Source organism: Nematolebias whitei, chromosome 16 (genome assembly GCF_014905685.2).
Source record: "Nematolebias whitei isolate Nwh7 chromosome 16, NemWhi1, whole genome shotgun sequence".
Classification (NCBI taxonomy): domain Eukaryota; kingdom Metazoa; phylum Chordata; class Actinopteri; order Cyprinodontiformes; family Rivulidae; genus Nematolebias; species Nematolebias whitei.
The window spans coordinates 22,342,553-22,369,383 of NC_056513.1; the positions used below are offsets into that span (position 1 = coordinate 22,342,553).

Sequence of the window (26,831 nt, forward strand, 5' to 3'; positions counted from 1 at the left end):
AGAGAGAGAGAGAGAGAGAGAGAGAGAGAGAGAGAGAGAGAGAGAGAGAGAGAGAGAGAGAGAGAGATAGATAGATAGATAGATAGATAGATAGATAGATAGATAGATAGATAGATAGATAGATAGATAGATAGATAGATAGATAAACTTTAATAATCTAAGCTTTTTTTTCAGCAATATAAGAATAATTAATGTACAAGAAGATTGACAAGAATGATCAAACTTGTGCAAAACAAAATTAAACTGTGTAAAATGCACAAATATAATTTAAATTGTGCATAAAACAGTGAGAGATGATGTACAATATGAGCTTCTATCTAGTGTTTTGCTACATTTAACTTTTAGGTCTATATACCTTCTTTTGTCGTGCTTCTTTTACTTTTATCAGCTTGTTTAATTTGATTAGTTTCTATTATTGCTGTCTGTTTTGTTTTTTGTTAACACTGCCAGGACAATGAAACATAATTTTGTTGTGGTATGTCATGTGGAAACATATGTAACATGATAATAAAGAATCATTCATCTTGAATAATTATGAGATGATTTTTCATTATTTTGACTGGAGGATCTTGTTTTCTTCAGAGAGACAAAAATGAGAAGTCTAACATATAAATTTAATATAACAAGCCATAAAAAAATAAAAAAAACAATTCATGGGAGTTTGTAACACCAAGAATTGTTCAGGTAAGCAACACCCAGAACTGGAACAGAACTGGCGCTGGAATGGTCAGTAGTAGAAAGTGTTTCTATTTTTTATAAATATAAACCTTTGTGAAGTTGACCCAAGCATCTTCTTTTCTTAAGCCCCGCCTCTCTTATGCATCCAGTAAAAATCTTGCGCTCTGATTGGATGAGTTCACGTCGATCACGCCTTAAAGCAAGTTTGGTTGAGGTGGTGGTTGTTGATGTAGCTGTCAGAAGTCAGCCACCGCGCACAGAAGACAGCGGGTAAGCTGACATGGTTTTGTATCAGTTAATGCAATTAGTCACAGGTGACAGCTTACTAACTAGATATATAATGTTCTCTGAATCGCTTGAGAGTTTTTAAATCGGAAAATGTAAGTAAAGGACTGTTTGGTATGCTAGGTTAGCCCCCGGCGTTTAGCGTGTCATGTCATGTATGGGGTCATTCGTAAGCAGCGTTTTGTTCACCATTTAACTGAGAACAAAATTCAGTTTCCCTCCTCAGAGGACAACTGACTGTAAGTAGACATGGTGGCTGACAGCTAACACTTGGGTTTGTTGCAACTCTGTGGTTGGAAGTTCAGGTTAGTCTAATTAACCTATTATTTCTACATAGATGAGGCTTTACATTGAACCATCTACAATGTTATACTTATTGCACCTTGAACAGTGAGACCCTGCACTGGTGGTAAAATCAACAAGTCATGAATGTTGACAACAATCCGTGTGGTAGACCAGAGGAAGTGTTATGGAAATACACATTTATACACTGTAATGTAGTTTTCTTCTTCTAAATGTGTCACTCATTTCTGTGTTCTCAGATAACGATGCAGTTCCTAGGCCGGCTGTTGGACACAGTCTCCTCTGTGTCCACCCTCTTCACAAACCCTTACCGGGTCAGAGATGTGCCGCTGACCGATTATGAAGCAAGAGACAAAGCTGTGTTGAAAAGGGAAGGGCGGATGGTCCTGTACAAAAACCTACAGAGTCAGTCGTGGGACTGTTTGCTCACGTCTCCCGAGACGCCAACGACAGCTTTGAGGTCAGTGTGGATCTTTTGGTGTGGTGAGTCAGTCACTGGTGATGTAGGGTTGAAGGTCCAGATGCAGATGTGCTGCATTCATCCTTTCAGTTAATTATTAGCATTTTTCATTTAGGTCATTGTTGACAAATATCCTTAAAAGTTGCTAAACCTTTTTTGTAGTCCGTATTCTTGATTGCGTCAGTAGTGTTTCAAACAGAAACTCGAAAAACTGGCTAGGAAAATTTTGTAGTTTTTTTCCCAACTGTTACCTAAGTTTACATTTCCTGAACCTGTAAAAGAATGTTTTGCAAGTCCTAAGTTGTCATGCATTTCAATTACTTACGCTGAGTTAGTTGTACTTAAAGTTGACAGTAGTTTAACTTTTACACAGAATTGTCCCAAACCACATAGCTGTGTGCATCATGAAACACTGAGTCTTCAGATAATCTCCATCTCCAGACATTAAAATATATGAAAAATATAATGGCATACTTTGTTGTAATTCTTAAATAAGGTAAAACAATGATCCACATTGAAAAGTATAATGGTTGATGTGGCTATTTGTGTTACAATTATGCTCTAGTTTTTTTTAGATAGCATTGTTCATATACTTTAACCAGTGAAAACAAGGGACACAAGTCTCAGTCACTGTTATTTTGTGGGTCGGAAGCAGAAAAGTTTATTGATTAGTTCAAACGACTTAAAATATACGTTTCAAGAAGACAGCAGCTTTATGTTCAATATGAAAGTGAGTTTCAATGAGTTGTACTGACTTGGCAACAAGGAATACAAAAACAAACTTCTTGAACACTCATAAAATATTTTACTCCTATTAGTTCTTTATTTTTCAAGTGGTCATTTATTAAAGTGTTACCACATTTTCATTGGGGAAAACAAAATTCCCCTTATGGCATTTTTACTATATTGTGTAATATGGAAGTGTCTGCAGGCTGTTTCAGGTCATGTCAGAGGGAGAGGCCATGAACTGGTTTCCGCAGTATGCTCTCAAACTTCAACCCTTCTATGAGATTCTTCCACTGAAGGCTGAGACGGTGCAGACAATTTTGGACTGCATCCGTAGCCACCCAGACTGGAGCTCTGCCCACATCGCTGTGGAGACGGGCCTGAGAGAATGCCTCAAACACAACTATGTACAGAGGTGAGACGGGGGTGTTGATTTTTATCCAGTGAAAGTCTTTCACTAGCATGTTCATCACTGATGTATTGCTTTAAAAAGAAAGGATTATGATGCCTGAATCTTTTCAGCAGAGACGGGTGAGAGCCAGCTACATGCATGCAAGACCATGAATAATTTCAAGTTGACTTATCTAAAACAAACTCAAAAATTATCGGTCATTTTAGCCCATAAGCTGTTAAACTTTTAAACTGATGTGCAACTTGTTCCATATTGGTTTGTGTTCGTTCAAATAGTTTTTTTATTTATATATATTCAGCCTAAAATTGTGGAAGTTGACCCTTTTTTTATTGTGAATATTTTGTTTCCTTCTTAATTTGAACAAAAAAGTCCTTAAACTGTGAAACATCTGGGTTTTTACAAGTATTTTTTACTTTACCTTTATAAAAACAGAGTAAGTAAAATAGTATCAGTAGCACAATAATCCTTAGCATCCAATGCTTTAACAACATCATTAAAAGTCTTCAACAAGTGAACAACCAGTTTTGTCTGTCACCAGCAAACTGGTTGAACTATGTGAAGGTTCTGTTTATAAGACTGAGTTTGTTGCAGCGCCTCAGACTGAAGAAGTCTTTTGGATAAAAGACGAAACTTTTCAACAGCGAAGAATCCATCCAGAGGACATGACTTAACCTTGTTAGATAAAAAGAAAATGCATTACAAACTTAGATCTGATTGTATTTTCAGTTCAACATCTTCCAGTTTGGATGCCAAGTCTTACAATTAGAATGCACGAACCAGAAAAACACTGAAAGCTCTCCTTGTTTTTTTTATGTTCCTACATGTAACAACACAAGCCACACAAACGGTAAAAGCTCTACAAACCAGCTTCTGTAACTTGCTGATTATAATAAAGTCTTGTGACCGCAAAAGGCAAACATTAATGTTCAGATCTTCATACTTTTAAAATGAAATGGTTCAGTCAATTAAACATGGTTCTTTTATGATGCAAATCTTTTTTGGGGAAATGTATATTTTTAAATTTTCTGTCTGTGTTCAGTCAGATTAATGCTCGAGACGCATCGGGTCAGACACCTCTGCACCTGGCGTGTGCACGAGGAGACTTGTCATGTGTGAAGGAGTTGCTGGACGAGAGTCAGGCCCGCACCGACATCAAAGACCATAACGGAGAAACACCGATGCACTACGCCTCCAAGCAGGATTCTCCTGTCATCATCCAGGTGAAGCTCAACGACTGATGTGGTGTCACAGTTGCATGTTAAATGGTTGCAGCGTTATTCTTGTTTTTGTACTAGTTCCCATTGTTTCATGTATTTCATGTGTAACTGTATGATGAACTCGTATCAAATAGGAATTTGAAGATTACTCTCGGTTCCATCAGTGATTCTAAATGTCAATTCCTGCCTACAGAAGGCACCAAATATTCAAATGTCACAACAGATGCGTGAGGTTTTCATTGCCAAAAGCCTGACAAGATGACATAAACAAAATAATTAAGATTAGACAATAGATTAGATTAAACTATTAAAATGATAATGTGAAAGTGCACATGTGGGGTGTGCAAGCTGGAGAACAATGATGAAAACATGTCAAAAGCAACATTTATGGCAGACCAAATCATGGCTCTGCATGCATCATTGCTAAGCAAGACAACTTTGTTTTACAGATGTTACTGTTCAAAGGCTGTTTAAGTATTGCACCTTTTTATATATCCGTCCCTAAAGACACAGAATACCTCAGCTGTCATTCCTGTGTTCTGTTGTAGCAACAAAAGCTAAAGCCCGCAGCAGGTTGTCACACACATCACACTCGACCATCTGGACAGATGTATGCAGCTCAAATTACCCATCAGTGTTTAATGCAAACAAGAAAGTTCTGGAAAGAGTTTCTCTTGAATTTTAAACATAAATTCTAGTGTTGTGTTTGTGCTGATGGGCTTGGAAGTGAGGGCGTGTACATCTTATTTTTTAGGTACAAGCAGTAAGCTTACTGGAAAAGAAAGGGAAACTCCACTGTGTTAACTCCTTTTAACATGATCTTCTTTTCCTCTCTCCTCCATTTTTTTTCCCCCCATCCTCTTCTTGTTCAGGCCTTGTGTTCGCGGTTGTGTTCTGGGGTGGACGAGGTAAATAACAATGGGGAAACCCCGCTCCATGTGGCCTGCCGGTTAGGACGTGTGGAGTCTGTCAAAGCCCTTTTGGAGGGTGGAGCAAAGTGTGATGTCATTGGCGGTATTGGCTACCCGGTCCACACCGCCATGAAATACAGCGAGAAAGGGTGAGACTAAAGCTGCTTTAGTTAGAACAGCACTGATTCACCTGAAACTGTGTGAAGTTCTCTCAACATCAAAATACAGTATTCCCTCGTTTATTGCAGGGGTTTGGGACCCCCCCCCCCCCCCCCCCCGACACACACACACACGCGCACACGCGCACACGCGCACACGCGCACACGCGCACGATCAGTGAAATTAAATGCGGAATAGGGATACAGTAGTCCAAGTTCAAGTAAACTTTACTGTCATTACCTTCCCATGAGGTACATGAGATGGAAGGAAATAGTACCAGCAGCAGCATTATTATTTTCTGTCGTAGTAGGTTTTGGTGTTTTCTGTCGTAGTAAGTATTAGTTTATTTTAGTATTTATATACAGGTATATATTAAGGTGTTTTAAACCATCCCCACACTCTTTCAATGTCCCTAACAATTTTCTAAACTCTCTAAAAGAGCACAGCATGTCATGATCTCAGCTCTCTGCCACCTGCCAACACACTGGCCACGCCCACTTCCGTGCTGCAGAGCAGAGATCTGACATGTGCTGCAGGAGGAAGCTTCTCCTAGAGCTGTTGGCTGCACACAGGTGCTAAATAATTGAAAATATATTTTAAATAAAAATCCAGGCCGATCGTGCGGCTCATCCATCAATCAGCCAATTGTGTGTCATGTCCAGTCTTACTTTGAAAAAAACGCATTAGAGCAAGTCCGCGAAAAACGAACCGTGAAGTAGCGAGGGACTACTGTAGAGGATGTCCTCTTGAAGAAAGGATTATTTCTGGTTGACCCTGTGACTTTTCTTTGTATGAAATAGTTTAACTTGATTTCATACACACTTGTGAGTTTTTGGAACGTGTTTATTGTAAAACATCTGTGCTGCAGCTATCAAATATTTAAAATTACCTTCCAGGAATGCAATCGAAAAGGTTTTTACCATATTAAAGAATGTTTTAACATTTAAAGATGGTGCTATTAGGAAGCGAAACTATTTTTACAAAAGCTACAAAAGTTGAAAAACTTAATAAATTATAGAAGTTTTCATCAAAAACAGAAATTTATTTATTTTTACTTTGGCAAATGGTTGAGAGCTACTGTGACTGGGGAAAAAAAAGTTTTTCTGTAAAATACATCAATGTGAAAAGAAAGGATTTAAAAAAAAATTAACATATAGCACCTTTAAAGCCAAAATAAACAGTGGACCTAATAAAAAACAAACACTTAAACAACTAACTACTTCTTCTTCAAAAAAAAAAAAAAAAAAAAGAATCAGTTTAGAACATAAAAATGTTAATCTTATAACGATAATGAATGATTTACGTCTGTAAATATGTGATGAGTAGTCCAAGTAGTTATTGTTTGTGTTTCAGCTGTGTGGAGGAGATCCTTAACGCAGATCCTGGTCAGCTCCAAGCTGAAGACTCCGTGTATGGAGGGACACCCCTGCACTGGGCCAAAACAGCTGAGGTTACTAATTTTATGTCACGTCTTTGCTGTTCGCTGCATGTTTACATTGTGATGCAGCTGTTAAAATAACATTTGGGGATTCTCTTCAAGAACCCTGCTTGAACATAATAAATTAACCTAAACCCATTGTGTAAATGAACAGCACGGTTTGGCTGGTTACTGGTTTTGTTGGGACTGTTAGGAGATCAGCTAACTTTATGTCTCCTGTTTCGGTCTTTCTGTGGCAGATGTGTCGTCTGCTGCTGGAGCAGGGCTGTGAAATAAACTACCTCAGTAAGACCGGAGAGAGTGCGCTCCACATTTTGACTAAAAAGGGTCGCTTCGAGGCAGCCATGGTGCTGCTCACCCACGGGGCGAACGCTAACCTGAAGGGCCAGGATGGGAACACACCTCTGCACTTGGCTATGAAGGTGTGTGGACAGGACTGATCTAATAATCTAACGTTCTCTTACTACTTCAGGTTTCTTTAAGATTAAAAAAAAAAAAAAGCAAAATATGATTTCTACAAGTCACAGACCACTATTATGTGCTTAAGTACTGCAAAAAGAAACTACAACTGTAACATTTGCTCACATTTTTAAATCGGGTATAACCAATGTAAAAAATACTTTTCACAGTTTTGTTTCTATGTTAAAGATTCTCTTGTCAGATGGAGACTTGGAAATGATGCCCATCTGTCCGGTTCATTTTGTGAGCATGATGGCTTGAAAAATAAGTGAGATACTGACTTCCATTTTGATATGTGGCTGCATCTAGGTGTAAGAAAGGTCCCTATCAAACCACATCAAAATTCAAGATGGCCACTGCCATATTTGTACAACCGGCCACCATAATCATTTGAGGAAATTATGCTTTCTAGTTTTTATTTTACTGAAAAGTAAAGTTTCCTCAAATTATTGGGGTGGCCAAAGATGAATCTATGGTGGCCAATAGCTACCACTTGGCTCTGCCGTTGCAACTGGTGGTGGATAAAATTGCTCTTTCCGCTTGAAAGGATCGGTCACTCTACCTCAGGCAAGCAGATAAATAAATAAAACCTGCCTCTATTCTTATACACAGTGTAACTCCTACCTGCTAGAATATCTTGCACCAAAACATCAAGGTTCACCTGCATTCTCTGTTCAATGCCAGTTCAGAAAACTACTCATTTTGAAAACTACAAACATTTACTGTTCAAACCTTGCAGTGACATTGGACATAGGTGTGCAGCTTATTAATTCTGCGATTATCAATTTTAATCAGAACTAAATAAAGTTGTTCTTTTTTTTAAAGAGCTGTAATAGCTTCAAAGTGAATATCCATCCATCTATTATCTTCACCCGCTTCTTCCTTTCTGGGCAGGGGCGGACTGGGACAATAATCCAGGCCGGGAATTTTGATACCATCCCAGGCCACCACCACCTGATTAACGCAAACCACCAAGACTGAGTTCAATTGAGCGCACTTTGAATGCATGTTGTTTGCACACGTCTAACTGAGTTTTCACTTATTGACTATTTATATGTATTGGCTATTCATATAACAAAAAAAAAGGTCTTAATCTCAACGGAACTTTACCTGGTAAAATAAAGTTTAAATAAAATATTGTAATACAAGGATTTTAATATTCAGATAATTTATTGGAGTAATGAAGGGTATACACAAAATATCCTCAATAATCCAGGTAGAAATTCTAAAAAAGTTAAGTCAGGTCCTCTGGACAGATTAAAAAAAAAAAAACTTGTTGAAACGTTTAGTCTTTAATCCAAAAGACTGTCAGTTTGAGAAGTTGCAACAAACTTAGTTTCAAATAGTCTCTTTTCATAGTGGATCAACCAGTTTGTTGCTGACATCCAGAACTAGCTGTTAACATGATAAAGGAGGACCATCATCAGCCTAACAATGGATCGTTAGTGCTCTAGGCTGTTTGCTATTCACAGGGGGCTGAGAGATACCAGCAATAACAGCATTGTAAGAGGGCTACAGTTGGACACAGAGGCCTCTGTCCCTGTTTAATGATGGATGAGTTCTCATCACAAAGATGGCTTCCTTTACTCCTCTCTCAAACCAACACTTCTCTCTATCAAGGATGAGCACATCTTCATCCCTGAAAGTGACTGCTGGCCTGCAGATGAGTGTAAACCACAGAGTTCTCCTGGCCTGATGATGTTGCTCTTTGGCCCAGCACAGAAGAGCAACATCTTCAGGCCAAGACTCGGCAGTTTACACTCATCTGCAGGCCAGCAGTCACTTTCAGGGAAAGATGTGAAGATGTGCACATCCTTGATAGAGAGGAACTATGGTTTGAGAGAGGAGTAAAGGAAGCCATCTTTGTGAAAAGAAACCATTGTTAGGGGTTGTTAGGCTGCAGGTCTTCCTTATGTTAACAGGTTGATCCACTATGAGAAGAGGCTATTTGAAACTGAGCTTGTTGCAACTCCTCAGACTGAACTTAGTTTTTTGGATTAAAGACAAAAGTTTCAACAAGTTTTTTTTTTTATTTGTCCAGAGGACCTGACTTAACTTTTTTAGATACAAAAAAATCTGAATTCCTAGACATTTCAACATTAAACTTTTTTCAGATCCTAACCCATATTATAAAATTTGCAATATTCTTTGTAAAAACTTAAAAACATTTGTTATATTAAGTCAGTTTTGGCCCACTTAGGTCCCTCAAAGTGAAGCTAGCATGTGGATATTAAGCTGTGCTGATAAACTGTGCCAGAGTTCAATTTTTTCAACACAAGTGTTTCTCTTACCTGCTCCATTACGAACAAACATTAATTTATAGCACTTAGCAGCATCCGCGGCCAGAGCTTTTCTCTTTTTTATCCTCTCTCTCTCTGCTCCACCTTTCCTCTTCTTTGGCTGTCTCTGTTGCTCCATTCTACAACTCAGAGATGCACGCACCGCGCGCCAACACCGTCGGGAGCGCGAGTCCTAGGGCGGGGAGGGGGGCGGGCGCAATGTGTGTGTGTGTGTCTCTGCTCTGTGAGCGACACACAGAAAAGGAAGGGAGGGGGCCGGCCCGGCCGGGGGATGTGCCAGGCTTTCTCCGTCGCTGCAGTGCAGCGTGAGACCTGAGCCCAGGCAAAAGTGAATTGTTTATTTAAAATAATAAAGTCCGTGCGACCCGAACCGAGCCTTTAGTCCCGTTCCTCGGCAACCAGGCCACCGGGAAGTGTCCCGTCGTGCCCGATGGCCAGTCCGCCTCTGTTTCTGGGTCACGGGTTAAAACTGTATATAGTAAATAGTTTAAATCTATTGTAACAGTTTTGTTCTTGCTCCTTAGATGGACCACATAGAGATGATCAAAGCACTGATAGTTTTTGGTGCTGATGTTGAGATCCACAATGACCTGGGAGAAACTCCTGGACTCATTGCTGCACGCAACAGTAAAGGTGAGACAAACAACAGGCGCAAATCAAAACGTAGATAACGGCAACTATGATGAGACCGTTTGAGTTACGAAAATTAATCTAACAAGAGTTTAATGTGCCTGAACTAACAATGAATGTTGGATGTCATGGAGTCTGTTTTAAAGCATGCGGTTCATGGTGAATGACAGAGCTCTGCACTGAAATATGCTTCCAAAGTGAAATTATTTTAAATGTTACCGGATGAACCTAAACTTTTCTTTGGTTTGGTGTATTAACTATCAACTCTTGTTATACAGCACTTCATACCATTATTCGAGACTCTAGAAGCAAAGTGTTAGAAACGTTGCTGTTGATTCTCAGTCGAGTGGGACAGGGGTCTGCAAGCTGCGGCTCTGGGGCCACATGTGGCTCTTTGGTCCCTCTGCAGCGGCTCTTTCAGACTTTGAACAAAACTCAAATAAAACTGAATTTTATTTCAGTTATTGCCAACAATAAAAAATGGCTAGTTTCAGCAGATTTCCTGTCATTTTCTAATCTGTGAAGAATGGTACAAATACGAGAAGTGAAACGTGGACTACATCTTGCTAGTAGTTTGTTAGCTACTTTAAGTCGACTTCCTGTCTCACAGCGTGATCTTTCTCTCAAAACCACCAGAATGTTTTGGAATATCTTTAAGACAAGCTGCTGAGAAGGAATATTTGAAGATAAGAAAAAAAAAAACCAACACAAAAAACAAAAGTCAAAGTAAACTAAAGGGTTTTTTTTTTTTTCCTTTAAAAATGTAACTGGATATCCAACATACTGGACTAATTTTATTCTGTCTTTTACTTTATGCTTTAAGTAAGATACTTCAACAATTAAGAGAACTCACATTGGCCTGCAGAGTTCAGTGTTTTAATTTTTATAAAATTGTTAAAAATTATATAGTTTTTCTTTCTTTACATGAAACTGGTCTTTTCTTTTGTATTAAAATGTAAAAATATCAATAAATGTTAATAATGATTAGACTTTTTCATTTTATAATATCATGCCCCACTGGCTGGAAAAGCCATCTCCAACAAACTTGTAATGGTCCACTGGTCACCAGTTGACGGTACACAGTTGCAGCAGATTTTGCGGCTCAGACACGTCGTAATTAGTCAGCAAAGTAGTGAAAATGATTATTTTTATCACAAAGGTTGTAGACCCCTGATCATTGGTGTTTAAAGACATTTCACGTTTCGTCCAAAAGGCTTTTTCGGTTCTGCTCAAATCCATCAGAACCGAAGAAGCCTTTTGAATGAGACGTGAAAGAAACATCTTTAAAAGAACAAAACGCAAAGTCCATTTGTCTTTAGGAACATAATTAGAATGGACTGCGGTAGCTTGTTGGTCAAATTCAAGCACCGGTTACGTCAGGAAGAGCATCCAGTGTAAGACGACTGTCATTCATGCAAGCTCCCTCGCTGTGGCGACCCCTGCAAAAGGAAGCACTCCCAGTTGTTCCTCAGTTAGGTTTAGTTATGTCATAAACTCGTATTCCCATTTCTGAATTAGGTCGCACTAGTTAATTTTTTCCTCCTACCTTTTGTGCAGTAGCTTTTTCTCAACAGATGAGAGCAGAGCTGCAACCAAGTGAAAATATCCCAAATCCTAAAAACCTGTTAGTGAAGAATTTACTTCAATTATTATCTATTATTATTAATCTATTATACAATCTATTATTATTATATAATTAGTAATTATTGTCAAATTTAAGAAGATGTGTTTTAATTTGTTTTGAGTGTAGTACCTTTTTTCGACCACCGGATGGCAGTATAAGACTTTTTGAACTGAAGGATGGATAGTGAGGGAGCGAGCAGTGTGTCTCTAAGAAAACTGGGAGGGAGGCCCCTTGACTTGACATGGGCTGTCTCTTCGGTTCTCAAAATGGCGGACGCTTGGTGTGATTTGAGCTCTTTAGCATAGCATTTTTCACACAAAGCTTTTAATACAAAAATCATTAAATAAGTTCTCAGCTTCTTTTTGCAGAGAAAAACTTTTTACACAAAGGGTCGGGTTTCAACCGTGAATTTTTGGAGCTTTGACAAGACGGAGGATTTTTTTTCCCCGAGGTTGGCCTGTTAGCTTAGCTCGTAGCTTAGCTTCTCAGCTTAGCTGCTTTTAACGATCCAAAAAAAGCTATTTCGGATGGTTAAAATGGATTTTAAAGAGAAAAGAGAAAGGGAGGAGTCCGTGAGGAGCCCAGAGTTGAGCTTTTTGTCATCCAGTGTCTTCAGTAGAAAGAGAGAGACGCGAAGAAATGATAAAGGCGATAAATGAAAATGAGGTCGATAATTTTCATTTATCATGCAATTAATTGATTTGTTGTTTATCGCGACAGGCCTAGCAATGCTACTTAGAGCAACATAAAAAAACCATTTATTTTTCTTTTTTAATAAAAGATCTGGACATTGTTTCTTTAAAGTATGACATCCTGTTGATACGTAAGTTGTGTAAACATGAAGAAGTTTTGTGCTCAGAGACCATAAACTGAGTTTGCTGTTTTTTCTTGATTGCTATGATGCTATCTGCTTGTTGTTCTCTCTTTCTCTCTCTCTATTCACTAAATATCTCTCCATCCTAAAATCTCCCTTCTTGTGCTCTTGTGGCATGTGTTTGCATGTCTAACATGTTGGCTTGTGTTTGTATTAACACCAAAGGCCCTAATAGAAAGATACTGCTGGACATGCTGTGTAATGTAGGAGTCGATCGTTGCCTGCCCCCCTCCCCCAGCAGTCCTCCTGTCATCTCCAACACGACCAAACCTCAAGCCATAGGTAACGCCTTCGTCCCTCAGCTTTCCTTTCCTTTTACTGCATATAGTTTAGATTTTTCTTCCACTCAGACAGTACTTTCTTTTTTTGTCAAATTAAAATAAATGTGTTTCTTTTTATATTTCTACATTTAGAGTATTTAGACTCTTTAACAAAATTAGCTTTTATGTACTGACACACTTATTTTAACCTTTTTTTTTTTTCTTTTTTTTTTTTATAAATAAAAATGTGATGTTTACACTGTTGCACAGCATTTCTGTTTATTAAATAGTTCTTCATTATAAAATTGAGATTTTATTTGGAAGTGTTCACTTTATTATAAGAAATGGTAATGCATAATTGCCATGCTCAAACATTTTTTATAAGCAACATACTTGTAGTTGATAATATTATATTGTAATGAATAAAGAACAACAAAAAAGGTTCAATCATGTCATCTGGATAAAGAAGTTGTTTTTATTTTTTTTTTTTAAACAATGATTCAACACTTCCACTTTTTGTAAAACTTGCATCTGTTTTGCATAAAGCTGAGCAGCCTCTTCCCTTCTGTTGTTTGTATCTTGAGCTTTTCTGATTTGCTTGTAGGGTTCAACAACATCATGTATGAAGGAGCTGCTGCAATGAACCGAGGCAGATCTGAACTTGATGGTCCTAAAGTGGAGAGGAAGTAAGTATAGGCACATTATATGAAAAAAGCTTTATCTAAAGATAATACAAGTTCTCTTTTTATTCAAAAGACTTTTATCCTGTAATCATTCAGTAATTTGAAGTGAACGTGTCAGAATTCTGTCATTTTTCCAGTTTTGGAAACATAAAAATGCTTTTATAGTATGTGGGCTGATGTATTCTTTCTTCTGTCCTGCAGGATGGACAGACTCCTGTGTCTGGATGGCGGAGGTATTAAAGGCCTGGTGCTGATCCAGATGTTGATCGCTCTGGAGAAAGAGGCAGGACGACCCACCAAAGAGCTGTTTGATTGGATAGCTGGCACGAGCACAGGGGGCATCCTCGCCCTTGCCATAATTCATGGTATGTGTTTTTTTTAAATTATTATTATTGTTAATATTTGTATCCACCTCTATAATGTTTCCTTTGTGTTAGGTAAGAATATGGAGTACTTGCGCTGCCTGTACTTTAGGATGAAGGAGCAGGTATTTAAAGGCTCCAGACCCTATGAATCTGCACCACTGGAGGACTTCCTGAAGAAAGAATTTGGAGAAAACACCAAGATGACAGACGTGCGATACCCCAGGTGACAGCTCATGTCAGAATGTAATAGTTTGGCAACCTGTAGAGACGTGTACCAAGTACTTAAAACAAAACCTTCCTGAGGACAGAACAATGTCAAAAGACATGAAAGAGGCCAAATGCTGTGAAAAAAGCCATGTGTCCAAACAAATCCTTAATAACAGATAAAGTATATTGTAGTGACACTTTCTATAAAATGGTCTTTCTCCCCCCCCCCCCTCTCTTTGACTCCAGAGTTTCAGGTTTTAAATGTATATATTTTTTGAGTTTAACATAAATAGTGTTGAATAGGGTCTTTTGATTTTTGCAGCGGTAAGATACCTTTTTTAAATTAAGTTTAGAAAGACGGCTCTAGCCTTCTTTTTTTTTTTTTTTTTTTAGTTTTACTTGACCGTATCAAAAACATTCAAGTTATCATTTTTATAATAAACATATATATGTCCTCCACCGCAACTGGTAGAGCTGCTGCCTCTCGGCGAACAGGTCCCTGGTTCAAATCCCGGTCCAGGGGTCTTTCTGGGTGGAGTTGGCATGTTCTCACCATGCATGTGTGTTTTCTCCGGGTGCTCTGGTTTCCTCCCACAGACCAAAAACATGCATGTTAGGCTGACTGGTAACTCTAAATTGTCCCTAGGTGTGAGAGAGAGTGAAGGGTTGTTTGTCTCTGTGTCCCTGTGATGGACTTGCGACCCGTCCAGGGTGTCCCCCACCCCTCGCACAGTGATTGCTGGACATGAGCACCGGCGACCCCCGTGTCCCAAAATGGAAGAAGCGGGTAAAAGATAATGAATGGATGGATGGATGTCCTCCACCTGTATTTAATCTGTCCTCTCTTTAGGAATAAAGTTTTTTTTTTTCTTGTTGTACTCTTTGCACAGGGTCATGGTGACCAGTGTACTAGCTGATAGACACCCAGGTGAGCTGCATATCTTCAGAAACTACAACCCCCCAGACATTCCCAGGGAGCCTGTGTATGCCACCACTGCCACCTTCAAGCCTCTCATCATTCCTCAAGGTACTTCAAACACTGCCCGCCTCATTTTGTGCAGTGCACGGATAATACCACTCGATGGCATCAAATGAGCACTTCTCACTGTGGCTCTAATGGTTTTTAACACTACAGTGAGGCGATCCCAACAGGAAAAACATGCGCCAGTGTTCTTGTTTCCTTTTGGGAAAACGGCCAGAAAATGATTTTTTTATTTTTTGAGCTGACCGAAAACCTTTCAATTTTTGTGTCAACACATTCATAAATAAGTTCAGATGTGTACAGTTTGAGTGCCAGCCATGTTGTTGTTGCAGGATGGGAGGATGAGGATGTGTTGATAGTAGGATACACAGAAGAACCTCCCAGAAAGCGTAGGAAGGTGACGGATGAAGGTGTGTAGATGCTCGTTGGTGTCTGAATGCAGGTGAAAGGCTCAAAGTCGTCAAATGTCCTGCAGGAAAGACCCTAGTAGATATTAAAATATCATTTTTATTTAACTAAAAGTGCTAACAGTGAAAGAGCAAATTATGCACAAAGAGGCTTCTCAGTAAATTCATAAATTAAAGTTAAGTCAGCAAAAATCTTTAGAAACACCCATTTCAGGAAGTTGCTGCAGCTTCATCTTTGACATCTCTTGTCAGTCTTCAGGTTTAGCAAAGATTTTAAAATATGATTTTGACCATCTGTTTTAGATCACAATTGTAGTTAGATTGTGAAAATTAACTTTGTAAATTGCTTTTCTACACCAGTGTGATGCTCCACACTGGTTAGTCGTCATTATCTACATCATTTTTATGTCTATATTCTGATTTATTTCATTTTGTATTTTGCTTTGTGTATTACCTGTTGTTCTGTCTGTACAGCACTTTGGTTGTCCTTGTCGCTGTTTTAAGTGCTATATAAATAAAATGGTATGGTAAAAATGTAGTAAAATGATTTTTTTGCTATATATTTTTTTCCCATTCCCGAGATTTCTACAAACCGATAATGAAAACGAACAACTCAGAATTGAACGTATCCAGTTTAGAGAGTGTGTAAAGCTTTAAACTGCAACATCACCCAGCCCAAGTTAACATAAAAATCTTTAGTAGTTGCAAAAGCACAAACACAAAAAAACAAACACCTGGTCTAATTAGTAATTCGTCTCTTCCAGTCTTTTCTAGTAAGAGCAGAGAGGTGATTTTTTTTTTTTTTTTTTAAACATAAATGATTTTTCACTGCACTCAGAGATTTAAATCAAGACTCCTGTCCTCTGACCGAAAGCCTCAGATTTTTGTTTGACTGAGGTCTTTTTGTTTATTTCAGAACAACTTGTGTGGCGAGCCGCTCGCTCCAGTGGTGCTGCTCCCACTTATTTCCGACCAATGGGGCGCTTCCTGGATGGTGGGCTGTTGGCTAATAACCCGACACTGGATGCTATTACAGAAATCCACCAGTACAACAAGGCCTTACAAGCTAAGGTGCACTTTTATTATTTTTTATGTATTCTTTTTTTTATATCATAAATTGTATTTAATTCTTCACCGAGCAATGTTTGCAAACCTTTGCCTGCATTAAATTTAAATATTGTTTTGTTCTGTCCCTCTCAGGGCGACCTGCAGAATGTTAGGAAGATGGGTGTAGTTGTTTCTCTTGGGACAGGTAGGTCACCTGATTGTCTCCAAACACGGTAAAGGATGCACCTGAAGGAGTAGTTTGTAAAATATTATTCATCTATCCACAGCTAGCTTTTGATTTCTAACAACTTAACTGGATTTCAAAGACATGAATATTGACTCTTTAATGACTTCATTGTTTTTGCAACCGTTTGCACAAATGTCTGACTTGTGGCACAGACGAATGTTGGGTTTAGTTATTACATAATGTAATTAAAGCTTTATTACTAGTTGATGTAGCTTTGTTTTTACCTCATTTTAATCTTTTTCGTAAGAGTTCAGTTTCTGACTGAAGTCCACTTTTTTGTTCCGTTTGACTTGTTACACAAAACCTTGTGTGTTTCCAGGTAAACCCCCCCAAGAGGTGGTGAGCTCTGTGGATGTATTTAGGCCCTCCAACCCTTTGGAGCTGGCCAAGACTTTCGTAGGAGCGAAGGAGCTGGGCAAAATGCTGGTGGACTGTGTGAGTGCACCACTTTTTGTGTTGGAAACCAGGATTCTATTTGCTGTCTTGTTCCTTCTGTCAGAGTTGCTTTTCTCACTTTTTGTTTCCTTTTTAGAAGCTTTTGCTCATGACTAACACATTCAAACAAGTGTTTTTGTCTTTCTGGGTCTGCGGTTCCTCTGAACGGACAGTGTACGGACTCTGATGGCTGTGCAGTGGACCGGGCCAGAGCCTGGTGTGAAATGGTTGATACCATCTACCACAGGTCAGTTGTTCTGCTTTTCTGTTATTTTTAGCTTCTTTATCTTTGTGGCAAACGATACAGAAGTATCTGTATTTATCATAAACTGATAAAACAGTTTATCAGTTTTCACGATGAACTGTTAAATATAACAGTTTATCACGAAAACATTAAATAAATACAAAATGGTTATTTTCAGTCTGCTCGCATATCGGTGTTTAATGTTTAGATTTTTTTACTATGAGGAGAAAGGTTTTAAATGTCAACATTTATAATATTAACAGTTTGGAGTTGTCAACTGATCACCACTTGATGGTGAGTTGGATTAGATGTCGGGGAAGATACCGGATAGACCCAGTCATGTAGTGAGGGTTTGTCATCAGAAAGATCATCAACTCACACCTCCGAGAAAGTTTTAACCACATCCTAACAAGGGCAGGGGACATTTAGTCTGAGTGGGCCATGTTCTGCACCTCTGCTGTTGAGGTGGCTGTCTTGAGTTGTGGCTGCAACGTTGTTGGTGCTTCTCACTGTGTCCATCCACAAACTCAGTGGTGGGCAACCCAGGTTAGGAAGGCTGTTAAGCTGAAAAAGTCTTATTGGGTCTTATATGATGGTAGGACTCCGGAGGCAGCTGAGGAGTGTTGGTGAGCCAAGCGAGCTGCATCTGTGGGTGTTGCTGAGGCAAAAGCTCGAATATGGGAGGAGTTCAATGAGGTCTTGGATGGAGACTCTCGATTGGCTCTGAGGAGATTCTGGCAAACCATTAGACAGCTGAGGAGGAGAAAGCAGCACTTTACTAATACTGTGTTCAGTGAAGGTGGGGTGCTGTTGACTTCAACCAGTCATGACATCAAGAGGTGGAAAGAATGCGTCTTGGACTTTCTTAATCCAACCGGCACGTCTTCCATGGAGGAAGCCGAGTCGGGGGACTTCGGAGTTGGTCTGTGCATAACCAAGGCTGAAGTCACAGAGGTAGTTAAAACGCTCCACAGTGGCAGGGCGCCGGGGGTGGATGATATCTGCTATGAGTTTCGCAAGGCTCTGTTGTGAAGCGGTCTTGATTGACATGCCTTTGCAACATTGCATGGACTCTGGCAGACTGGGGTGGTGTTTTGCCTCCTTTAAAAGGGGGATCTCCTGTATTCCATTTATAGGGCCATCACACTCCTAAGCTTCCATGCTAAGGTCTATACAGGCGTATTGGAAAAGCAAGTCTGATCGATAGTCGAACTGTAGATTTTGGAGGAATGATGCAAGTTCCGTCCTGGCCGTAGCACACTGGACTAGTGCTTTACCCTGACTAGGGTTCTTAAGGGGTTATGGGAGTTTGCCCATTCAGTCTACATGTGTTTTGTGGAATGTGGAGAAGGCATTTGACTGTGATCTTTGAGGTACACTGTGGGGGGTGCTCCATAAGTATGGGGTAGGTGCTCTGAGAATGTCCAACTGGGAGGAGACCCTGGACATGCTGGAGAGACAGTCTCTTGGCTGTCCTGGGAATGCCTTTGAATCCTCCTACAAGAGCCGGGAAAGATGTCTGGGCCTTCCTACTAAAGCAGCTGCCACAAAGACCTTACTCTGGAACTAGCTGAAGATAATGGATGGATGGATGAATGAATGAAACATTTGAACGTAACATAAATCAAGCATTTATTGTTTCTTTAACAGCTGTTATTTAGCATTGCAATGTCTATTTACTTTTTCAAAATTTGGGAAATTAATTCAGATGTACTACATGTAACTCCACTTAACAAATTTACAACTGATCTTGTAGCTAAAGTACAGATGCAAATGACCAATTATTTCCATTAAAGAGGGTCCACATTTAACAAGCTATTAAAGCTATTAAAAAAACATACACAATTATCATAGCCTATATGTAGTTTATTTATGCAAACATCACTTTGAGTCTTCTGAAAAAAAGTTTTCAAGATTGTAAATTGTGTTTTTGTGCAGACTGAGTCCGCAGCTGTCTCAGGAGGTGATGCTGGATGAGGTGAGCGACGCAGTCCTCGTCAACATGCTGTGGGAAACTCAGATGTACCTGTTTGAGAAGAGGGAGATCCTTCAGTCTCTGGCAAAATTCTTACTAAACAACTGAAAGGACGAGGAAATCACAGAGTTGCCAGAAGAATGAAGAGACATTACTGAACCATGTAACTGCCTCAAGACTTTGTCTGTGTCGATGGTACTTTTAAAGAAGTAAAGTGACTTTTCTATTTTAGCTGAAATAAGTATTTAGAAGATATTTAAATATGGCAGACACTGACAGCAAATCCAGGGTTTATACTGACTTACTTGTTGAAACAATAATTACCAGTATGTAGCATCATGTAACTTTATCACTGCTGTGTTTATTAGGTTTACTGGTTTTATATAAAAAAGAGAAGACTTGATAAAATCTTCCCGTCAACAGTTAGTAAAACATGGAGTAGGCAGAGGAAGTGGCATCAACCGACGCAAACAAGCAAACTCACTGTGAAAGTTTTAACCAGGTTTGGTTATTGCAACACGCACACACACACAAAAAAAAGTCTAGACCTGTCTATTATAATCCAAGGAACTCTGTAATACATCCAGGAAAAAAGTGTACGTTTGTGTGAGAACCATTTTTCTTACTAAGTTTCATTATGACCATGCTTTTACATGTTTATTTATACTGATCTTTGACACATTTACCTTCACCCCTGAAAAGTAACTTTCACACTTCTCACGCTTTACTTCAAATCTTTCCTGTTTTGACCTCACTGAGTGCGAGTGAAGTAAAAACCGTTTCAACCTAGATCGAGTAACAGACCTGCTGCTGCTTGCACAGCATGAACAGGAAGCAATTGTTATGTAATTTATTCTTTTATGTTATTGTTTATTGAAGTGTGTAATAAATTGTATCACTACTGACCTCACATGTATCTGACTGATTTAATTCTGGGGTCATTAGCATTCCTGCACAGAGTTTCTAGGCCTATTTCTATTTGGCATTTTACAAATTGCAAACGTTTCAAAATTAGGGTAGTAAATTATAAGTACAAATAATTTACCACCACGGTAAGAATTGCTTGTACTTTTTTTAACAACTGTTTTGTTATTGAGTTTTTTGTGCATAACTTGCATTGCAAGTCTGCACTGATTGTTTTAGAATTTCAAGTTTTATTAATAAAGTGTTGGGACCTGATAATAAATAAAAAGTGCAAGCATCATCAATAAGTGAGCTTCCTGTATGTTTGAGCAATGATCCTGAAAAGATAACATGAATCATAATTTCAGGTTTGTTAGGAGAAAATATTTTATAGGAACAAAGAGAACCATCTGTAGAACAGATATTGACACAACGCTCCTAAAAGATAAACATAAAAAAATGTTTTTGATATCCACAATGAAAAACACGAGTTATTTTCATTCAACCTTTATTTATACAGGTTCGTCTCATTGAGTCACAAGGACTCATTTACAAGAGACCTGTTTTTAAGCAAAAAACAAAATGAAGTACAAACAACAATAATCGTATAAAAGCATATAAAATGAAAGGTAAATGAAAGTAGTGATATAAAATGAAATGAGCTACATTATAAAATGGGGTAAATATTAAAATATGGGACATGTCTGGAATGATTTTTGCATTGAACTTAACAATCCCTTAGAGAGGTCAAAGTTGACGGCTTCATATCATTTTACAAGGTGTTCCAGGAAACAGGAGCGGAGTAAGAGAAGGCACTTTTGCTAAATTCAGTCCTCACTGAGGGGATACTGCAGGTAATGATGTTTGGGAGTACACGCTATAGTTGCACAGACAAAGTGACATGTAGGAGGAGATGGGCAGCAGACCAAGGAGTGATTTTAAGATGAAAATGTACCAGTGTGAGAGTCTGCATGAAGTTAATGATGACCAGTTAACTAGTGTATACAGGGTGCAATGGTGGGTATGGTAGTTACAGCCAGTTATGAATCTTAGCGCACAGTGAAAGACAGCGTCCAACATCTGCAGGGTGCTTGCAGGAGCGTTCATGTAAACAGTCGATGTCCGGAAGCAAAGTAGGAGTTACAAGTAACCCAATTATATTTACAATTTCTTTCTCAAGTTTTTGACATCTCTGACGTCAATCCACCTGATATACAAAAAGTAATTGTTGAGCACATAGTGAGAAATGAAGACTCTGCTCTGCAGATGCACACTTCCTTGAGACTCAGACCCTTCTCTGGGCGTGTTCCATGCCCCAACAGTGAAGTGGATTATGAGACATGGCGCTCCTGTGTGGAACTTCTCCTTAAAGATATGACACAGTCTGAACCTTACAAGTCGCGAAAGCTTCTTGGAAGTCTCTTATCACCCGCCATTGACATTGTGAAGCACCTGACACTTGATTCTCCCCTCAGTGCGTATTTAGAGATCTTGGACTCTGCTTTCGGCACAGTCGAGGATGGAGATGACCTCTTTGCAAAGTATCTTAACACAATGCAGGATAATGGTGAGAAACCCTCAGCTTACCTACAACGGCTACAAGTTATGCTGAGCACCACCCTCAGGAGAGGAGGTGTGACTGCAAGTGACCTTGATCGGCATCTTCTCAAGCAGTTTGTCAGAGGCTGTTGGGATAACATCTTGATAGTTGAGCTCCAGCTAGAACAAAAGAAGCAGAATCCACCTACCTTTGCTGAACTTCTCCTGTTACTCCGTACAGCAGAAGATAAACGTTCTTCCAAAGCTTCACGCATGAAACAACACCTCAATGTTTCAAAACCAAGAGTGTCTTCTCATTATCAAGGCGTTTATGTGCAGAGTGAAGAGGACTGCAGCTCATCTTTGCCAGCTCCTGGTCACAGGTCTGAAATCCAAGACTTAAAGAAACAAATAGCTGACCTACAGTCCCAGCTCACACGCATCACGCAGAGAGACTGTAGGAAACCTAAATCAGCGGCCAGACGACTAGCTCCTCAAACAGCTGACACGAATTCCCCAGCTATCACTCACACATCTCAAAGGTTGCAGCCCCAGAGCCAAGATGCACACATCAGCATAAGCAATAGACCGAGGCCCTGGTATTGCTTTAGATGTGGAGAGGATGGACACATTAAGCCTCAGTGTGAAAGTGAACCGAACCCATCTCTGGTGGCTGAGAAGAGGAAGCAACTAAAAGAAAAGCAGTTAGCATGGGACAGACAACATGGCACTTCAAAGCCTGATCCTTTAAACTAAACCCAGTTCCGGTTGTGGGACAAACGGGGACTGGAACACAGGCAAAGTGTCCCAAAGGGAAGTTGCACAGAACCCATGTGTACTCTCACACACAAAGACAGTCAGTGACCTTACCAAAAGGTTTGATTGGAGCCAAGTGCACCGCACAAGTGACTATAGCTGGCAAAGACTGTAGCTGCTTGTTGGACTCAGGCTCCCAAGTATCAACAATCCCCAACTCCTTCTATCTAGAGAGCATGTCTCATCTACCTCTCAATTCTTTGAACGACCTACTAGAAGTGGAAGGAGCCAACGGTCAAAGCGTCCCTTACCTTGGTTATGTTGAGGCCACCGTCAGATTCCCAAAGAGCTTGCTCGGAGTCGACATCGAGGTACCTACTCTAGCCTTGGTTGTACCTGACATGCGCTCCACGTTGTCATCAGTGCTTATCGGCACAAATACCTTGGATGTTCTCTATGAGAAGTGTGCAGAGATTGCACCTCAGAACCTTGAGTCTCTTCCTTATGGCTATAAAGTTGTCTTGAAGACCCTTGAAATCCGGAAAAAACAGTCTGTTGATTCCAGCCTAGGAGAGGTGAGACTTCATAGTAGAGACCTCGAGACCATTTCAGCTGGACAGACCAAAGTCCTTCAAGGATCAGTAAGCTGCAGAACATCTAATGTTGGAAAGTGGGTGATAGTAGAGTCACCAAAGTCATCGTCCCTGCCTGGCGGCATCCTGGTGGCAGATAGTCTGGTGAGTCTACCACCAAAGCCATCATGCTACATCCCAGTCACGCTCAAAAACGAGTCACAGCGTGACATCACCCTGTTCCCAAAGGCTGTGATAGCAGAGATACACGTTGTCGAGAGTGTTCAACCCGTCAAGACCCCTGACTCAGACTCTTCTACAAAACCTGACCAAAAACCAAATCTCGACATTGATCTTACTGATTCTCCTGTCCCCAACGAGTGGAAAGAGAGGATAAAAGAGAAATTGAGCTCCATGCCAGAGGTGTTTGCAATGCATGAGCTTGATTTTGGCCGCACTGACAGAATCAAACACCATATAACTCTCAGTGACGAGACACCATTCAAACATAGGCCGAGACCTATACATCCGAAGGACATAGAGGCTGTGCGTGCCCATCTCCAGCAACTCCTCGATGCAGGAGTCATCCGTGAATCAGAGTCGCCTTTCTCCTCGCCAATCGTAGTTGTCAGGAAAAAGGATGGCGATGTCAGACTCTGCATAGATTACAGAAAATTGAACGCACAAACAGTAAAGGATTCATATGCCTTACCTAATCTGGAAGAATCCTTCTCAGCGTTGACCGGGTCCAGGTGGTTCTCGGTGCTCGACCTCAAATCAGGCTTCTATCAAATAGAGATGGAGGAAACAGACAAACACAAAACCGCATTCGTTTGCCCTCTAGGCTTCTTCGAATTCAACAGAATGCCTCAGGGGATAACCAATGCCCCTAGCACGTTCCAGAGACTTATGGAGCGTTGTATGGGAGAGTTGAACTTGAAGCAAGCCCTAGTTTTTCTGGACGACCTCATCATCTTCTCCTCTACATTGGAGGAGCACGAGGAAAGATTGATGCATGTGCTCAACCGATTGAAAGAGTTTGGTTTGAAACTGTCACCAAAGAAATGCAAGTTCTACCAAACTTCTGTAAGATACCTTGGCCACATTGTGTCTGAAAAAGGCATTGAGACCGATCCTGATAAAGTAGCGACATTAAAAACCTGGCCAAAACCAAATAACTTGAAAGAGCTAAGAACCTTCTTAGGTTTCTGCGGCTACTACCGCCGGTTCATCAAAGACTACTCAAAGATCGTGAAGCCACTCAACGAGCTCACTGCTGGCTATCCACCGCTAAGGAAGCAAGCTAAAACCACAGTGAACCCTGAGAAGTATTTCAATCCAAAGGATGGTTTTGGTGACAGATGGACGCCTTCTTGCCAAACAGCGTTCGACACCATAATCAAAAAATTGACAACCGCACCCATCCTCGGATTTGCTGACCCCAAACTCTCTTACATTTTACATACAGATGCAAGCACTTCAGGCCTCGGTGCTGCTCTCTACCAAGAGCAACAAGGGCAGAAGCGCGTTATTGCCTATGCGAGCCGGGGTCTGTCAAAGTGTGAATCCAGGTATCCTGCTCACAAATTAGAATTTCTTGCCCTTAAGTGGGCAGTAACAGAGAAATTCCAGGATTACCTATACGGAAACACATTCCTTGCTGTCACGGACAGCAATCCGTTAACATACATTCTCACCTCAGCTAAGCTCGACGCTACGAGCTACAGATGGTTGGCCGCTCTGTCAACATTCGATTTCCAGCTACAGTACAGAGCTGGTAAGCAGAATCAGGATGCGGATGGGCTGTCCAGACGTCCCCATGGCAAAGTACCTGATGACATATCGTCACAAAAGGAGTTGGAGAGGATACAGCAATTCACAAAAAGGCACTTATCACAGGCTGATTACGCACACCTGAATGAAAGCACAATCAAAGCCATTTGCGAGAAGCACTTGGTCCATGAAGTAACCGACAATGACCCTGGGGAAACAGTACCCAGCACCACTTTGGTTGTGTCACTTGCCCACCATCCAAAGGCCCTCCCTCAAAGCTTTGAAGAGGAGGATCAGCTTGGTGGCTTACCTGTCGTTCCCCCGTTAGCATCAGCTGAACTAAGAGATAAACAGAATGCTGACCCATGCATTGGTGAAGTCCTCAGGCAACTAGAGTCCGGAGAGAAACCTCCACCATGCTTGAGGAAAGAACTTCCTGAGCTTGGTCTCTTATTGAGGGAGTGGAACAAACTGGTGGTTTCAAATGGTGTTTTGTATCGCAGGCGACAAGAGGGTGCTCAGACTCACTACCAACTTGTACTTCCAGAAGCCCTGAGATTTGTAGTCCTCAAGAGCCTCCACGATGACATGGGCCATATGGGCATAGAGCGCACGCTTGATCTTGTCCGGAAGCGATTCTATTGGCCCAAAATGTCAACTGAGGTAGAAAATAAAGTCAGAGCCTGCAACCGTTGCATACGACGTAAGACCATACCCGAGAAAGCAGCACCACTCATCAACATTGTGGCTACGAGACCACTCGAACTCGTGTGCATGGATTTTCTCAGTGTGGAGCCAGACTCAAGTAACACAAAAGACATTCTAGTCATCACCGACCATTTCACAAAATATGCAGTGGCAGTCCCCACCCCGAATCAGAAAGCCAGGACAGTGGCCAAGACCCTGTGGGACCACTTTTTCGTCCATTATGGCATCCCTGAAAGACTCCACAGTGACCAAGGTCCCGACTTTAACTCCCGAACAATAAAAGAACTGTGTGAGCTCATCGGCACTCAAAAAATAAGAACCACACCTTATCATCCGAGAGGGAACCCTGTAGAACGCTTCAACAGGACCCTGCTCAACATGTTAGGAACCCTTGAAAACCAGAAGAAGAGTCACTGGCGGGAGTATGTCAAGCCATTAGTACACGCTTATAATTGTACTAAGAACGAGACAACCGGCTTTACCCCTTACGAGTTAATGTTCGGGCGTCAGCCAAGATTGCCAGTTGACCTAGCCTTTGGCTTACCAGTCAATCATCAGCCAGGCTCTCACTCTCAATATGTCCGCAACCTGAAATCTCAACTTGAAGACAGTTACAGAGTAGCAACTGAGAATGCTAAAAAGACAGCCGATCACAACAAAACGAGGTTTGACAAGCATGTTGTTGACTCCACCTTGGAAGAAGGCGACAGAGTCCTGGTCCGAAACGTCCGTCTCAGAGGCAAGCACAAGTTAGCTGACAGGTGGGAGTCCGATGTGTATGTTGTCCTGAAACAGTCCGGAGACGTCCCAGTGTATGTTGTGAAACCTGAGACAAGAGATGGTCCACAAAGAACTCTTCATCGTGACCTCCTGCTGCCATGTGGTTTTCTTCCTGTGACCCCGGTCGAGAGCGAAATTAACCCGCCAAAGGCAGTAAGGCGACCAAGAACTCGACAACATTCTAAAGAAAACATATTGGATGGAGCTGATGAATCCCAATCTGATTCTGAAGAATACCACTATCACAGAAACCTAAAAGTGGACACACTAGGGTCCAACCTGAGTTCCGAACCTATAGAATGCTTACCAGAAAGGATTGAACCAGAACCTGATTTGACTACTGTTGAGCAAAATCTTCCAGATGTAGCTGAAGCGTTCCCTGAGAATTCTCCAGTAGAAACTTATGACAGATACCCACCTGATCCTGAAGAGAAAGACTTACCTGATCTTGAAGAGAAAGACTTACCTGATC

At 40.6% G+C, this 26,831-nt stretch overlaps 1 protein-coding gene across 1 annotated transcript; it reads left to right on the top strand.

Moving 5' to 3' along the window:
• The first annotated feature begins 889 nt into the window (after positions 1-889).
• Positions 890-20,116, top strand: pla2g6 (phospholipase A2, group VI (cytosolic, calcium-independent)). Its single transcript, XM_037690358.1, has 18 exons — positions 890-948; positions 1,506-1,726; positions 2,658-2,867; positions 3,904-4,084; positions 4,954-5,141; positions 6,505-6,601; positions 6,829-7,011; positions 9,873-9,981; positions 12,642-12,758; positions 13,341-13,422; positions 13,621-13,784; positions 13,857-14,007; positions 14,882-15,018; positions 16,297-16,451; positions 16,581-16,632; positions 16,994-17,109; positions 17,283-17,356; positions 19,292-20,116. Exons 2-18 carry the CDS (start codon positions 1,512-1,514, stop codon positions 19,434-19,436), a joined length of 2,376 nt encoding a protein of 791 aa, XP_037546286.1. The 5' UTR covers positions 890-948; positions 1,506-1,511; the 3' UTR covers positions 19,437-20,116.
• Positions 20,117-26,831: the final 6,715 nt, after the last annotated feature.

Coding starts and splice junctions, on each gene's coding strand:
- pla2g6 (XM_037690358.1), top strand. CDS start 1,512: ATGCAGTTCCTAGGCCGGCTGTTGGACACAGTCTCCTCTGTGTCCACC. Junction 2,868..3,903: donor AAACACAACTATGTACAGAG/GTGAGACGGGGG, acceptor GTCTGTGTTCAG/TCAGATTAATGCTCGAGACG. Junction 4,085..4,953: donor ATTCTCCTGTCATCATCCAG/GTGAAGCTCAAC, acceptor CTTCTTGTTCAG/GCCTTGTGTTCGCGGTTGTG.